General features: G+C 43.7%; 1 protein-coding gene across 2 annotated transcripts in view; it reads right to left on the reverse strand.

Annotated features, from left to right (window-relative positions):
- Positions 1 to 492: 492 nt before the first annotated feature.
- The window catches only part of kcnj19b (potassium inwardly rectifying channel subfamily J member 19b), a 30,004-nt gene continuing 14,535 nt past the window's right edge, over positions 493 to 15,961 (reverse strand). Inside the window, exons 2-4 of one of the 2 annotated variants that reach the window (XR_003869451.1) lie at positions 8,208 to 8,424; positions 6,602 to 7,408; positions 493 to 561 (exon numbers count right to left, since the gene is read on the reverse strand). Coding sequence is in view for 1 of the 2 variants with exons in the window: in XM_029712722.1 (XP_029568582.1) it covers positions 6,687 to 7,408; positions 8,208 to 8,424 (939 nt within the window). In the remaining variant the exon portion in view is untranslated. Of the gene's footprint in view, positions 562 to 6,417; positions 7,409 to 8,207; positions 8,425 to 15,961 lie in introns of those variants that run through there. The other variant, XM_029712722.1, reaches the window with a different exon arrangement.

Below are 15,961 nucleotides of genomic sequence, written 5' to 3' on the forward strand. Positions count from 1 at the left end.
TGCTGTCCTCAAATACCTCCCATATAGTACAGTCAAAACACCCTTGGAGATGAGTGATACTATTGTCGTTCCAAATCTGAACAGTTTTAACTGTAGGTTTCACCCTCTCGAGGAGCCGACAGTAGGTTGGCCGGAGGTAGACAACATTGTGGTCTGATGTCCCCAGGGGAGGTCTGGTGGTGGCAGAGAAAGAATTTGGTATTGTCCCATAGCACAAATCAAGAGTCTTATTTTTCCTAGTGTGACATTTCACATACTGGTACGTGCGCAGGACCTTGTGCAAAGTACAGTTGTTAAATGTGGGTGTCTTTGGGAGATGGATTCTAGTTTCTGTGACAGATTATAAATAATCTCTGGTGCTTTTGCTCTATTAACTCTTGGTTGAATGTACACAACGGTAACAAACAATTGGGGGAACTCACGGGGCAGATAGTAGAGTCGCACTGACAAAGAAAGCAGTTCAATGTCGGGGGTACAGAGTCTCTCTCTTACCAGGATTGATTTACACCACTGGTCCGTGACAAGCAGGCAGACGAGACAGGTGCATGATAATGATCCATTCTAAATGAAAACAAATTTCACACATATTTCACACATTAAGGCAAGAAACAGCACATAATTTTTTTGGCAACTTTTTAGAACAATAGTCGCACACTTCATGTAGTCTAGCCCATAGGCCTATACAGTGCATTCGGAAAGGATTCAGACCCATTGACTTTTCCCACATTTTGTTACATTATAGCCTTATTCTAAAATGGATTAAATTATATTTTTTTGTCCATCAATCTACACACAATACCCCATAATGACAAAGCGAACAACATAAATACCTTATTTAAATAAGTATTCAGACCCTTTGCTATGAGACTCGAAATTGAGCTCAGGTGCATCTGTTTGCATTGATCATCCTTGAGATGTTTCTACAACTTGATTGGAGTCCATCTGTGGTAAATTCAATTGATTGGACATGACTTGGAAAGGCACACACCTGTCTACATAAGGTCCCACAGTTGACAGTGCATGTCAGAGCAAAAACCAAGCCATGAGGTTGAAGGAATTGTCTGTAAAGCTCAGAGAAAGGATTGTGTCGAGGCACAGATCTGGGGAAGGGTACCAAAACATTTCTGCAGCATTGAAGGTCCCCAAGAACACAGTGACCTCCATCATTCTGAAATGGAAGAAGTTTGGAACTACCAGGACTCTTTCTAGAGCTGGCTGCCCGGCCAAACTAAGCAATTGGGGAGAAGGGCCTTGGTCAGGGAGGTGACCAAGAACCAGATGGTCACTCTGACAGAGCTCGACAGTTCCTCTGTGGAGATGGGAGTACCTTCCAGAAGGACAACCATCTCGGCAGCACTCCACCAATCAGGCCTTTATGGTAGAGGAGCCAGACGGAAGCCACTCCTCAGTAAAAGGCACATGACAGCACACTTGGAGTTTGCCAAAAGGCACCTAAAGACTTTTAGACCATGAGAAACAAGATTCTCTGGTCTGATAAAACCAAGAGTGAACTTTTTGGCCAGAATGCCAAGCGTCACGTCTGGAAGAAACCTGGCACCATCCCTACGGTGAAGCATGGTGGTGGCAGCATCATGCTGTGGGGATGTTTTTTCAGAGGCAGGGACTGAGAGACTAATCAGGATCGAGGGAAAGATTAATGAAGCAAAGTACAGCGAGATCCTTGATGAAAACTTGCTCCAGAGCGCTCAGGACCTCAGACTGGGCGAAGGTTCACTTTCCAACAGGACAACGACCCTAAGCACACAGCCAAGACAGTGCAGGAGTGGCTTCGGGACTAGTATCTGAATGTCCTTGAGTGGCTCAGCCAGAGCCCGGACTTGAACCCGATCGAACATCTCTGGAGAAACCTGAAAATGGCTGTGCAGCGATGCTCCCCATCCAACCTGACAGAGCTTAAGAGGATTTGCAGAGAAGAATTGAAAAAAGTCCCCAAATGCAGGTGTGCCAAGCTTGTAGCGTCATACTCAAGAAGACTCAAGGCTGTAGTCGCTGCCAAAGGTGCTTCAACAAAGTACGGAGTAAAGGGTCTGAATAATTATGTAAATGTGATATTTCAGTTTTAGATTTTTAATACATTTGCAAAGATTTCTGAAAACCTGTTTTTGCTTTGTCGTTATGGGGTATTGTGTGTAAATTGATGAGGGAAAAAAAAATATTTAATACATTTTATAATAAGGCTGTAACGTAACAAAATGTGGAAAAAGTAAAGGGGTCTGAATACTTTGCGAATGCACTGTATGCATTCGGAAAGTGGCCTATTAACTTCTTAAAATTAAGTACATGAATTTACGAGTTTAGAGCTTTACAACGAGTTTAGAGCCTAACTTGCATACATACGCAGCAGGTGAGTTTCAAGTTTGGGGAAGATAATTTTCGCCATAAGAATGCACCTTTATAATGAAAGCATTACATGCATAATCGCACTTGTGGTCACTTTTGAGAATGGTGCTTATGGAACATTCGCACTTACAAATCATTAAAATCCAGACGGAAAATATTTACACAAGAAGCAACCTAATATCACACAGTCAAACTCTCAATCATTTAGTAAGTTCACCATTCTGCCATTCTCACTACTGCTATGTGAGCATTGCTGCACTTATGTGAAGAACAGTTTATCAAATTTAAGCGAATCCTTCTGATCTGTTGCATCAGCCTCATTGCTTTTAAAAGGTTTTTGATGCTAGTGGTTGTATTCATTTGGGATCTATTGCATCCCACAACTGTCTATGTTTGGAATATCTCTTTCTCGCACAGAATAGAATAGAGAAATGTTGTACTATGGGGGACAGTAGATTGACATAGGCTAGTGATTTTGCTGTTCGTTAGGCCTACTCATCTTGTTGGCTGACGAAAGGTAAATGTGGACAGTTGTTCCAATATCTTCAATATGTGCCTCGGAATTGGATAAGGAATCGCGCAGTTATGTCCCAGGTGTGTCTGTCATCACTTGTAGCCTGTGAGAAAGACCCGATCACGTGATGGACAGCCATGTGAGTAAGAGGTGCTTCGGAGCATGCAGCCGGGAGAAGGGAATAATAATTCTTATATTCCGCACTAAGGCACAAATACCACGGGCCGTAATGGCATGGATTTTTTTAGGGGGCATTACGGCTACACAAAGGGGATGCCGGGCAAAGGTACAGGACGGCAGGCAGGCTCGGGGTCAGGTCAGGCAGAGGTCGGTAATCCAGAGGTGGGGCAAAGGTACAGGACGGCAGGCTCAGGGGCAGGCAGAGCGGTCAGGCAGGTGGGTACATGGTCAGGACAAGCAAGGGTCAAAAACCAAGAGGACGAGAAAAGAGAGACTGGGGGAAGGCAGGAACTGACACAAAAACAAGACAAACTGGCAACAGACAAACAAAGAACACAGGTATAAATACACAGGGGATAATGGGGAAGATGGGCGACACCTGGAGGGGGGTGGAGACAATCACAAAGACAGGTGAAACAGATCAGGGTGTGACACTATCAAGTGCATGTCAGATTGTGAATGAGTGACTGATGAAGTGTGTACAGCCTGTGCAAAAAAAACAAAGCAGAGCTCATGCCTTCCATGCAACTTTTTTCAAATCATCATTAGAGTCGCATCATGCAGCCTTAGAATGTACTAAAATCAAAACATATATCCCATTGTTTGTATCACAACTAAAGTTACATAAACAACTCTAAATGAAGCATGTATGAGTACCTGTTTCTTTGTTAACCGCTCATCACACGCATTCCCTCAAATCATTTGGAGAAAATATCCTTCCTATTTTATACAGCTATGTTCAATTGTATTCTTCATACTATAAAATAATATAAAATAATGCCATGGAATTCTAAGATAATCTTGTCTGCTAAATGAACTAGTGTAGCCCACAGCCATAAGGCATAGCCAGATCAGGGCCTAACACAAGGACAACTGAGAGTTTGCTATTCTGTTCCTCTGAAATGTCTTTCTAGATATCATGTTTCTTTAGACCTGTCTAAAATTAATAATGGATTTATTGTGATGGTGTAAGCTATATTACATGGATTTATTTGACTTTTTTACATGTAAACTCCCCCTCCCGTCCCTTTTTCAGGACCCTGTCTTTCAAAGAAAATTTGTAAAAATCCAAATAACTTTACAGATCTTCATTGTAAAGGGTTTAAACACTGTTTCCCATGCACCTGTGTTTGAACATGCACCTGTGGAACGGTCGTTAAGACACTAACAGCTTCCAGACAGTAAGCAATTAAGGTCACAGTTATGACAACTTAGGACACGAAAGAGGCCTTTCTACTGACTCTGAAAAACACCAAAAGAAAGATGCCCAGGGTCCCTGCTTATCTGTGTGAACATGCCTTAGGCATGAGGACTGCAGATGTGGCCAGGGCAATAAATTGCAAAGTTCACACTGTGAGACACCTAAGACAGAGCTACAGGGAGACAGGATGGACAGCTGATCGTCCTCGCATTGGCAGACCACGTGTAACAACACCTGCACAGGATCGGTACATCCGAACATCACACCTGCGGGATAGGTACAGGATGGCAACAACAGCTGCCCGAGTTACACCAGGAAGAGCACAATCCCTCCATCAGTGCTCAGACTGTCCGCAATAGGCTGAGAGAGGCTGGACTGAGGGCTTGTAGGCCTGTTGTAAGGCAGGTCTTCACCAGACATCACCGGCAACTATGTTGCCTATGGGCACAAATCCACCGTCGCTGGACCAGACTGGACTGACAACAAGTGCTCTTCACTGACGAGTTGCGGTTTTGTCTCACCAGGGGTGATGGTCGGATTCGCATTTATCGTCGAAGGAATGAGCGTTACACCGAGGCCTGTAATCTGGAGCGGGATCGATTTGGAGGTGGTCCGTCATGGTCTGGGGCGGTACACTGAGGGAAAAAAGTATTTGATCCCCTGCTGATTTTGTACGTTTGCCCACTGACAAAGAAATGATCAGTCTATAATTTTAATGGTAGGTTTATTTAAACAGTGAGAGACAGAATAACAACAAAACAATCCAGAAAAACGCATGTCAAAAATGTTATAAAATTATTTGCATTTTAATGAGGGAAATAAGTATTTGACCCCTCTGTAAAACATGACTAAGTACTTGGTGGCAAAACCCTTGTTGGCAATCACAGAGGTCAGACATTTCTTGTAGTTGGCCACCAGGTTTGCACACATCTCAGGAAGGTTTCGAGGCTGACGTTTGGCAACTCGAACCTTCAGCTCCCTCCACAGATTTTCTATGGGATTAAGGTCTGGAGACTTGCTAAGCCACTCCAGGACCTTAATGTGCTTCTTCTTGAGCCACTCCTTTGTTGCCTTGGCCATGTGTTTTGGGTCATTGTCATGCTGGAATACCCATCCACGACCCATTTTCAATGCCCTGGCTGTGGGAAGGAAGTTCTCACCCAAGATTTGACGGTACATGGCCCTGTCCATCGTCCCTTTGATGCGGTGAAGTTGTCCTGTCCCCTTAGCAGAAAAACACCCCCAAAGCATAATGTTTCCACCTCCATGTTTGACGGTGGGGATGGTATTCTTGGGGTCATAGGCAGCATTTCTCCTCCCCCAAACACGGCGAGTTGAGTTGATGCCAAAGAGCTCCATTTTGGTCTCATCTGACCACAACACAACACTTTCATTCAGATGTTCATTGGCAAACTTCAGACGGGCATGTATGTGTGCTTTCTTGAGCAGGGGGACCTTGCGGGCGCTGCAGGATTTCAGTCCTTCACGGCGTAGTGTGTTACCAATTGTTTTCTTGGTGACTATGGTCCCAGCTGCCTTCAGGTCATTGACAAGATCCTCCCGTGTAGTTCTGGGCTGATTCCTCACCGTTCTCATGATCATTGCAACTCCACGAGGTGAGATCTTGCATGGAGCCCCAGGCCGAGGGAAATTGACAGTTCTTTTGTGTTTCTTCCATTTGCAAATAATCGCACCAACTGCTGTCACCTTCTCACCAAGCTGCTTGGCGATGGTCTTGTAGCCCATTCCAGCCTTGTGTAGGTCTACAATGTTGTCCCTGACATCCTTGGAGAGCTCTTTGGTCTTGGCCATGGTGGAGAGTTTGGAATCTGATTGATTGATTGCTTCTGTGTACAGGTGTCTTTTATACAGGTAACAAGCTGAGATTAGGAGCACTCCCTTTAAGAGTGTGCTCCTAATCTCAGCTCGTTACCTGTATAAAAGACACCTGGGAGCCAGAAATCTTTCTGATTGAGAGAGGGTCAAATACTTAAATGCAAATCAATTTATAACATTTTTGACATGTGTTTTTCTGGATTTTTTGTTGTTATTCTGTCTCTCACTGTTCAAATAAACCTACCATTAAAATTATAGACTGATCATTTATTTGTCAGTGGGCAAACGTACAAAATCAGCAGGGGATCAAATACTTTTTTCCCTCACTGTAATCCTGTGGTAGAAATTTCCCGTTGATAACTTTTTCAAATCCACTGTATTTTCCACGTAGATTCCACGTCATATGTTGTCAAATTACATTGAATCAACGTTGATTCAACCAGTTAAAATAGCCATAAACGGGAAAAAGTCATCACAGTAGTCTAATTTCCTGTTGAAAACCGCATTACCCATTAAGCATTGCTTCCTAGGTCTATTTAGAGTTTTGGGGAATCTGTTTGTTTCCAGTGATTAATAGTCATTTAACGGTCAATATCAGCGGTCAGCGTTCATTCGGCGCAGTTTGTCAGGCAGGTTATCCTCCGGCCGCCCCCCACCCTCAGGCAAAGGGATTTGGACAGGGGTCGGATTTGGGGCCGGGATGGGGCTCAGGGCAGGGGGAAGTCTCCACTTCTCCTGCTCCCCAACTGAATGAGTCAGGGTGTCTCCAGTACCAGGACCCCCATCTAGTGCCTTAAGCTGGAGCTTCTCCTCCACCTTCCCCTGGCCAAAGCCCCCGGGGATGGAGCTGGAGACCAGACGCTGGACCCCCAGGGGCAGATTCCCCTGGTCCCCCCTGCTAGAGGCCTTATCCCCAGGCTGGGCTCCTCCAGTCTTCACCCTTGTTCGGAGGTCCTCCTTGTAAGAGCTCATATGCTGTAACTTGCTGGGCAGCCTCCCCATCGCTTGTTCCTGGGTAGCCTCTCCATGGTCGGCAAAGTCCACTGACAGCATCCTCTCCCTGCGGCCCCGGCTCTGGCCCCCATTCCCCAGGGGAGGGGAGGTGGGGACGCCTGGTGGAGGGTTGGGGGAAGTCAGGGAGTTCTTCTCCTCGTGCTCCTTGATGCTATAACGGGGAGTGTTGACCTCGAAGGTGTTGTGGAACTGGGAGTAGTCGACCCGGAAGAAGCCCTCCTCCAGGGACATGACGGGCAGGAAGCGGTGGCCCCACAACACCTCGTCCTCTGTGTAGGAGGTCCGTGCCTGACACGTCATACCTGGGACAAAGGGAGGAGGAGGGAGGGAGGGAAGGAGGGAGGGAGAAAGAGTAGATGGGGAATACAGAGAACAGAGGGGAAGATAAGGAGAAAAACAGAGGTTAAAGAGAGTGAGAGGTGCATAGAAGACGAGGGAAAAAGAAGTACATAGAGACAAGGGGAGGGAAAGACGAAGAGAGAAATAGAGCGAGGGGGAGAAGTGTCGGAGAACGACAGAGATAAAAAAAGACAGGGAAAAGCTATAATTTCATCTAATATTTAAAGATAAATGTGATATTCTCTTAAATATTTGAGTTGATTATACTGGAAATGGTAGTCCTCGTATTTCGCATCAAAGGAATGGCGAAATATTTATTTGATTGTTTTTAAAACAAAATACAAACAAGACTACAAAATATACATTATACAGTTGAATTAAAGAGACAATCCGGGATTTGAAAAACAATGAAACCACTCTCAAAATCATAGATAGAGCTACAGTATGAATACAAGGACTGACCATCCATTCATTAGATCAAAATGATCATTTTAACCGTGTTTTGAGCATAGATTTTAAATAGAGGTTTGAAGCTATAAAGTGTTTGTTTACAATTATATTGTTTACAAACAATGGAGAAAACAAGCTTATATTTTGGGTTCAGATGGAGTAAGGCAGTTGAACTAAACCCATGAGGTATTTACTGTATATTCTTCCATCAATGGCTATATATCATTAATTTAAAAGTCCATAAATGGATGTACCAATCCCAGAATGCCCCTTTAAAGAACAGATTGAATGAAAGAAAGAGTCTGCTTTTACCAGTGGTTTCCACGATGCCCTCCAGGATGACCACGATCTCAAACTCCTCGTTCATGAGCGAGTGCTGGGACAGGTCAAAGAAGGGACTCTTGGGATTGATCTCATGGCAGATAGTCAGAGGGGACACCAAGAAGAGCTGGTCGGCCCCCGTCCCAAATCCTACGTCTAGCTCACACTGGTCCAGGGGTAGAAACTCCCCCTCCGGAGTCTGACGAGACTGAGGAAACAAAAGAGCGTGGCACATGTTATGCCTGTAAGAGGAGGGATGTTGTGTAAGAAACTGTATACTGCAATACTGTGATACGGTGGAAACTCAGTACTACTGTACAGGGATTCATAATTTTCCGAGAATCTACCACCTTTCAATAATTCATATTTATCCAGAGAGTCTTGGGAAACACCGTAAAAATCGGAATTGCCTATTTTAAGCCTTTAAAACCAAGATATGTTCACTATGCCAAGGGCTCTCCCCACATAGTCCCACCTAGTCGGCTTGGCTGCGAAACTACAATATGTAAAGACTGCAGAGCAAATTAAACTGAGATTTAGTAATGAGAGAGTAACTATCTCAGATCGCCAATGATATTGTTTTGAATTGCCAAACAGGCAATTCATTATCATGTTCCTCAATTAATTCAGCACATTTCAGCAGTAGGCTGAGCACACTCAGGACGCACAAAGCGCACCCCGAGTATAGCATTATCGAATCATACAAACATGGTAACGGCAGTCAAATGACAAAAAGTTGTTAAGCTTGCTAGATAACCTCCTTCAACGATGACAGAAATCGCCAATATTTAGCAAAATCGAGTTAATGATTGTACAGATAGCAGAACAGCTCATGAATAACGGGAGACGAAGATTGCAAATAGTTTAAATATCAAGGTATTTTAACGGGTGCCAACTCTGTTTAAAAAAATAGCAATTTCTACTCTCATACCATTCGTTGATCACACATTCTCTAACAAAGCTCAGCAAGTACGAGTCAGCGCAGAGAAGCGGGGGAAATGTTATATAGGTATTTTGACAGGCATAGGCGAGAGACCGGCTTTCATAATGCAACCTATATATTACAGAATAAAGTTAGGAATTTTCATGCAAGACATGAGTCATTTTTGTGTTTCAAGTGGAATTGGGACTGCATGGGAAAATAGCCTGGGCTCTAGGATAGGAGAAGATACTATAGCATTTTCCCTTCATGCCTCTGAACTGTTAACAGACTTCATGTCTGTGACGGTGACGCGTAGTGAATTGTGCATAGACCTATCACATTTGTAATTGTCCGAAGAGTCACTATGACAGCCCCGGGGATCCTGGTTACTCATGTTAATCCCTACTACTGTATATGCCTTACAGATCCTTTCAGATCTATGAGTAGCTATTGTATAAAGAAGGGTCTAGAAGAGGGGGTAGGGGGAAGTGGTTCATTTTGGACTGAGTGTCTTTATAAACCACATTTTCAAAGTGCAAGATTGAATCGGATAAAGACTGATTCCGTCTCCATTTCCTCTTCAGTGCAGCAATTACTAAGGACTTAAAACCAGCTCTGTACGCTGCATGAAGGAAGATAACTATTTTGGAAAACGAAAAATAATCACTGTGGAAATAAAGACAATTGATTTCCTAAAATAAATGTACACGACGCATTGTGCTGCTTACAACTGACACATTTACTTTAGGCCTATACAATTGGGTTCCTATAGTTCTTCCAAACTCTCCAGTAGCGTGCTCTAGCACGGAGAGCCTGGCCTCTTTGACAAGACTGCCAGGAGGACCACAGATGGCGAAACAGACTGCGATTCTTATTCACAGTGGTGTTGTGGACAGAGGGTGCGACATTTCACAGGAAGGAGTCTGTACCCACGGTTCTCTCATCGCCTTGGCTTGGAGAATCTGTTTTTCTCCCCCGGTATCTTCACATTTTCGTGCCAGGCACCTATGGTGCATCATTAAAATGTCCTAGAGACACTGGAGGAGGTAGTGTACAAGTGACATGTTTACGGTCAATGTTCCTGTTATGGTCCTGGGGTGAGCACTTAACCTGGACAACATGCGATGGTCCTACCCACTTTAACCACATAAACCCCTTTATAGGCATATGCTTCACAAATAAGTAATAACATGTCAATAACTGGCCTGCTAATGTTTGCAGCTCCTACTCATTTCAACGACACCACGCATAAGCGTGCCGGCTTTGTGAGAGTGAGAAGTTACGCTTCCAGTGTAGCAAGTAAAAAACAGTTTTCTAGAAAAAAAAGGAAGTATGTCTATTTTTAATTGAACTAGGCAAGTCAGTTCAGAACAAATTCTTATTTACAATGACGGCTTACCCGGCCAAACCCGGACACCACTGGGCCAATTGTGCACCGCCCTATGGGACTCCCAATCACGGCCGGATGTGATTCAGCCTGGATTCGAACCAGGGACTGTAGTGATGCGTCTTGCACTGAGATGCAGTGCCATAGACCGCTGTGCCACTCGGGAGCCCATCTAGCTACACTAGATGCTCTAGTGTAACTCCTAAGTTAGACTATAAAGGGTGGCAAAAGGATTATACAGAATTTGGTCAAGCATCACATGTAAGGACATTTTATATAACCCATTGTGTAATATGATCTTGTTTATAGATGCTTTATAAACACTCAATAAAGCCTTGATAAGTTGTTTTATTCCGTTTAAAGTGGGATCCAATAGTCCGATTGGTGTGTGAGAGAGAGGGGAGAGCAATAGACAACAATGAGAGACAGAACATTAGAGAGAGAAGAGGGGAAGGAAAGAAAAAGGGAAGCCAAAGTCATGAGGGAGAGAATGTGAATCAGAGATAAGAAAGAGACAGAAAGAAATCAGGAGTGACGTGGGATTGAGAGTAGAGCTGTTACGGTGACCGTATTACCACTACACTGGGAGCAACAAGACATGACAGCAGTCAAATTCCACGTGACCATTTAGTCACTGTAATTAAGCTTCTCCAAGCTCTGATGCTGCTGATGGTCATTAGTAGCCTACAAAAAATGCTAACTGCCTGGTACTCAGCTCGCTATTGTTCCTCTAATCACTGTGACATCAATGCAAATGTATTCGAAAATCTAATCAAACACTTCATGAGAACCCATAAGCTCATGAACATTTCTATAGGCTATGCAATTGTGTGAGAAAACTGAGTTTTGATAGCCTCTATTAAAAAGAGGAGGATCCCATCAGCTTTCTATAGGCTAGGCCTACTTATTTATCAAATTTCCTAATATTAAGCACATTTCTTCTCTTTACAACAGGAGTATAACCTAATGAACCACGGGAAAAGCGTCCTCCATTCTCTATTTCAGTCCATAGATGACATGTATTTTCTTCCCCTGCTTCGAGACAGGTGCATGATAATGATCCATTCTAAATCAAAACAAATGTCACACAAATGTCACATATTTAGTATATGTAAAGACAAGATTAAATCAAGAATAGTCTCATGAGTGAGAATATTAGCCTATCACTTGTGAATTATATATTATCACCTGTGAATGATGCCCAGCTTGTGTGCAGTAAGGCAAGAAACGCATTTCAAATCATAGCCGCACAACTAAAGTGACCAAATAACTTCTTAACATTAAGCAAATTAATCAGCTTTACAATGGGTTTAGAGCCTAATTGGCATACATACACAGCACGTGAGTTTCAAGTTTGGGGAAAATAATTTTCCCCATAAAAATGCACCTTTATAATAAATGCATTACATGCATAATCACATTTGCGGTCACTTTTGAGAATGGTGTTTTCATTTACATTTACATTTACATTTAAGTCATTTAGCAGACGCTCTTATCCAGAGCGACTTACAAATTGGTGCATTCACCTTATGATATCCAGTGGAACAACCACTTTACAATAGTGCATCTAAATCTTTTAGGGGGGGGTTAGAAGGATTACTTTATCCTATCGCAGGTATTCCTTAAAGAGGTGGGGTTTCAGGTGTCTCCGGAAGGTGGTGATTGACTCCGCTGTCCTGGCGTCGTGAGGGAGCTTGTTCCACCATAGGGGTGCCAGAGCAGCGAACAGTTTTGACTGGGCTGAGCGGGAACTGTGCTTCCTCAGAGGTAGGGGGGCCAGCAGGCCAGAGGTGGATGAGCGCAGTGCCCTCGTTTGGGTGTAGGGACTGATCAGAGCCTGAAGGTACGGAGGTGCCGTTCCCCTCACAGCTCCGTAGGCAAGCACCATGGTCTTGTAGCGGATGCGAGCTTCAACTGGAAGCCAGTGGAGAGAGCGGAGTAGCGGGGTGACGTGAGAGAACTTGGGAAGGTTGAACACCAGACGGGCTGCGGCGTTCTGGATGAGTTGTAGGGGTTTAATGGCACAGGCAGGGAGCCCAGCCCCGCCAATGGAACATTTATGCTTATAGCCTACTGCCGTGTGCTCATTGCTGCGCTTATAATGTGAAGAAATAGCCTAATAGTTTATCAATATTTTAAGCTAAACTTTCTGATCTGTTGTGTTAGCCTCTGCTTAAAATGTTTGTTTTACTTTGGGATCTATCCCATTCCACAACTGTCCCAGATTATGTTTGGAATATTTATTTCTAACACAGAATAGGTCAACTTTTGCACTATGGGGGATAGCAGGTTGACATAGGCTAGTGATTTTGCTGTTTGTTTTTCCTACTCATCTTGTTGGCTGACGAAAAGTACATGTGAACAGTTGTTCCAATATCTTCAATATGCGCCTCGGAATTGGATAAGGAATCGCGCAGTTATGTCCCAGGTGTGTCTGTCATCACTTGTAGCCTGTGAGAAAGACCCGATCACGTGATGGACAGCCATGTGAGTGAGAGGTGCTTCGGAGCATGCAGCTGGGAGAAGGGAATATAATTATTATATTCAGCCCATGGGCACAACGGCCACTGGCCGCAAATGGGGTGGATTTTTTTAGGGGGCATTACGGCCACACAAAGGGGATGCCACCAGGAAATTTTAGGCATTATCAAGTGCTTGTCAAATTGTGAATGAGAGGCTGTATAAATACACCGGGGATATTGCGGGGGATGGGTGACACCTGGAGGGGGGTGGAGACAATCACAAAGACAGGTGAAACAGATCAGGGTGTGACACTATCACGTGCATGTCAGATTGTGAATGAGTGACTGATGAAGTGTGTACAGCCTGCGCAAAAAAACAAAGCAGAGCTCATGCCTTCCATGCAACTTTTTTCAAATCATCATTAGAGTCGCATCATGGAGCCTTAGAATGTACTAAAATCAAAACATATAGCCCAACATTTATATCACAACTAAAGTTACATAAATAACTCTAAATTAAGCATATAGGTGTACCTGTTTCTTTTATTAGGTGTACTGTTCAATTGTATGTGCGCACTGTTCAATTGTATTGTTCATACTATAAAATAACGTAAAATAATGCCATGGAATTCTAAGAAAATCTTTTCTTCTAAATGTAGTATAACCCACAGCCATATGGCATTAGGCAGATCAGGGCCTAACATAAGGACAACGCAGAGTATGCTATTCTGTTCTTCTCAAATAGACTACATTTTCTTCATATCATGTTTCTTTAGAACTGTCTAAAATAAATAATGGATTTATTGTGATGGTGTAGGCTGTATTACATGAATTTATTAGACTTTTTTCAAATGTAGAGGTCTGCACCAGTGGCTTGTGGGCTATGCGTAGAAGACAGGAGATGCTAAATGTGTTTATGTTAATTAACGGTCAATTACCATGAGACCGGCAGTTATTTGCTTGACAATCACCGGCTGATGAAATTTCATGACCACCACAGCCCTAATTGAGAGAGGGCAAAAAGTGAGAGACACAAGAGAAAGACAGAAAGAAGACGTATGCAAAGCCACACTCTTCGTAAGTCTTCCCTCTTCAAAGAAAAGCCATCCTATAAAGCAGTGGTTCCCAACCTTTTTCGGTTACTCTACCACCAACTGAATTTTGCTCTGCCAGGAGTACCCCAGAAGTACCCCCTCATGTGCATTTACCAGTAGGCCTATGGTCTCACGAGTCTTATCAAGTACCCCCAGAGGTCCCGGTACCCCTGGTTGGGAACCACAGCTATAAAACCAACACAAAAAAAACACATATCCCTCCAAGGATTCCGGGAAGTAACTACTAAAAAGATGAGGGAAAACCAGACAGCAGTGGCACTCAGATCCCTATTATACCTGTGTCATTATCATAGCAGGGAATCCAATTCAATATTTTGTTATTTCGACATTCCCAGCCATGCTACCCATGGCTTTTCACTCCCCTACACCAGAGGGGCATTCGTTAATGGCCGTCAGTTGATCAGTTCACCTACAGTGAACAAAATGATTGCTATATCTTCTCTGTAATGTGACCATTTATGGTGCATTTTTGGTCTTAACAGAGTTTGAATGCACCTCACAGAGATGATACGTAGTGATCTGTGACCTCCACCTCAACCTCTCTGTCATCAGGCTGCTGATTATCTCGCACACCTGCGCCTCATGACGCTCACCTGGACTCCATCACCTCCTTGATTATCTTCCCTATATCTGTCACTCCCCTTGGTTCTTTCCTCAGGTGTTATTGACTCTGTTTTCATGTCGGTGCGTTGTTTGTGTTACGTGTTTACTGTTTCATTTATTTATTAAAACACTCCCTCCCTGAACTTGCTTCCCGACTCTCAGTGCACACGTTACACCCTGTAGATATTGTGCCTCTCCAACAGTGAGTATAAACATCTTACAGGTTATGGCAAGCTGACATTGTATGTGATCTCCACTCAAAATATATTGTCTTGAGTGCCATGGTGGAAATGTGGCCTTGGACAAGAACTTGCAACAGAGTCCATGCTTCAGACATATCCTAAAGTTTAATCCAACTGAGTTTGAGTCAACTTGAAAGCACAAAAACAGTAAGCAGGTGATTCTGCTTACTGTTTTTGGTGTGTGTGTGTGTGTGTGTGCGTGCGTGCGTGCGTGTGTGTGTGTGTGTGTGTCATGACGTTGGCCTGTGGGTAAGGTTTATGACCCCCCATAAATACCTTTCTCCCGTCCCCTCTCTCTCTGACCCTACTGAAGGTGTCTCGAATAGCCTTTGTTAAACATAGAGAGTCTGGGAACATCAAACAAGTGGGGGGAAAATAACCATATTTCGGTAATAGAACCAGTTGGAAATATACCAGGTACTTAATGAGTATGGATGTCAGTTCGGTTGTCATCTGAGACATTATGACTGATGACAGGACGACATAAACTGTACCTGGGAAAGTCTACACATTCTAGTTATCAGATTCGCATGGAATTGTTGTGCAATTTAAATGTTTGATATTGAAACTGTTTGTTAGGAGATTAAATGTAATTTTAGCTTCCAATTGAGAGAGGTTTTCATAAGGAAAGACCCCTGACCAATCCGTGGCCCACCCCTGTGAAGAGACAGGGGTTATTTACATTTTAGTCATTTAGCAGACACTCTTATCCAGAGCGACTTACAGTAGTGAATACATACATTTCATTTTATGCCTTTTTTATTTTATTTTTTTTTGCACTGGCCCCCCGTGGGAATCAAACCCACAACCCTGGCGTTGCACACACCATGCTGGTGTTGCAAACACCATGCTCTACCAACTGAGCCACAGGGAAGGCGTTATAAACGATGAAACACACCCTTCTCCCCTCGCCACTATATAAGCCAGTGACAAAAATGTAACCAGCCTGTTCCGGGTACGTGAGGTCTGCAGCCTCTGCGTTAAAAGGACACACATGTCAAGTACAGAACTAAG

This window comes from Salmo trutta, chromosome 2, assembly GCF_901001165.1.
Source record: "Salmo trutta chromosome 2, fSalTru1.1, whole genome shotgun sequence".
Taxonomy (NCBI): Eukaryota; Metazoa; Chordata; class Actinopteri; order Salmoniformes; family Salmonidae; genus Salmo; species Salmo trutta.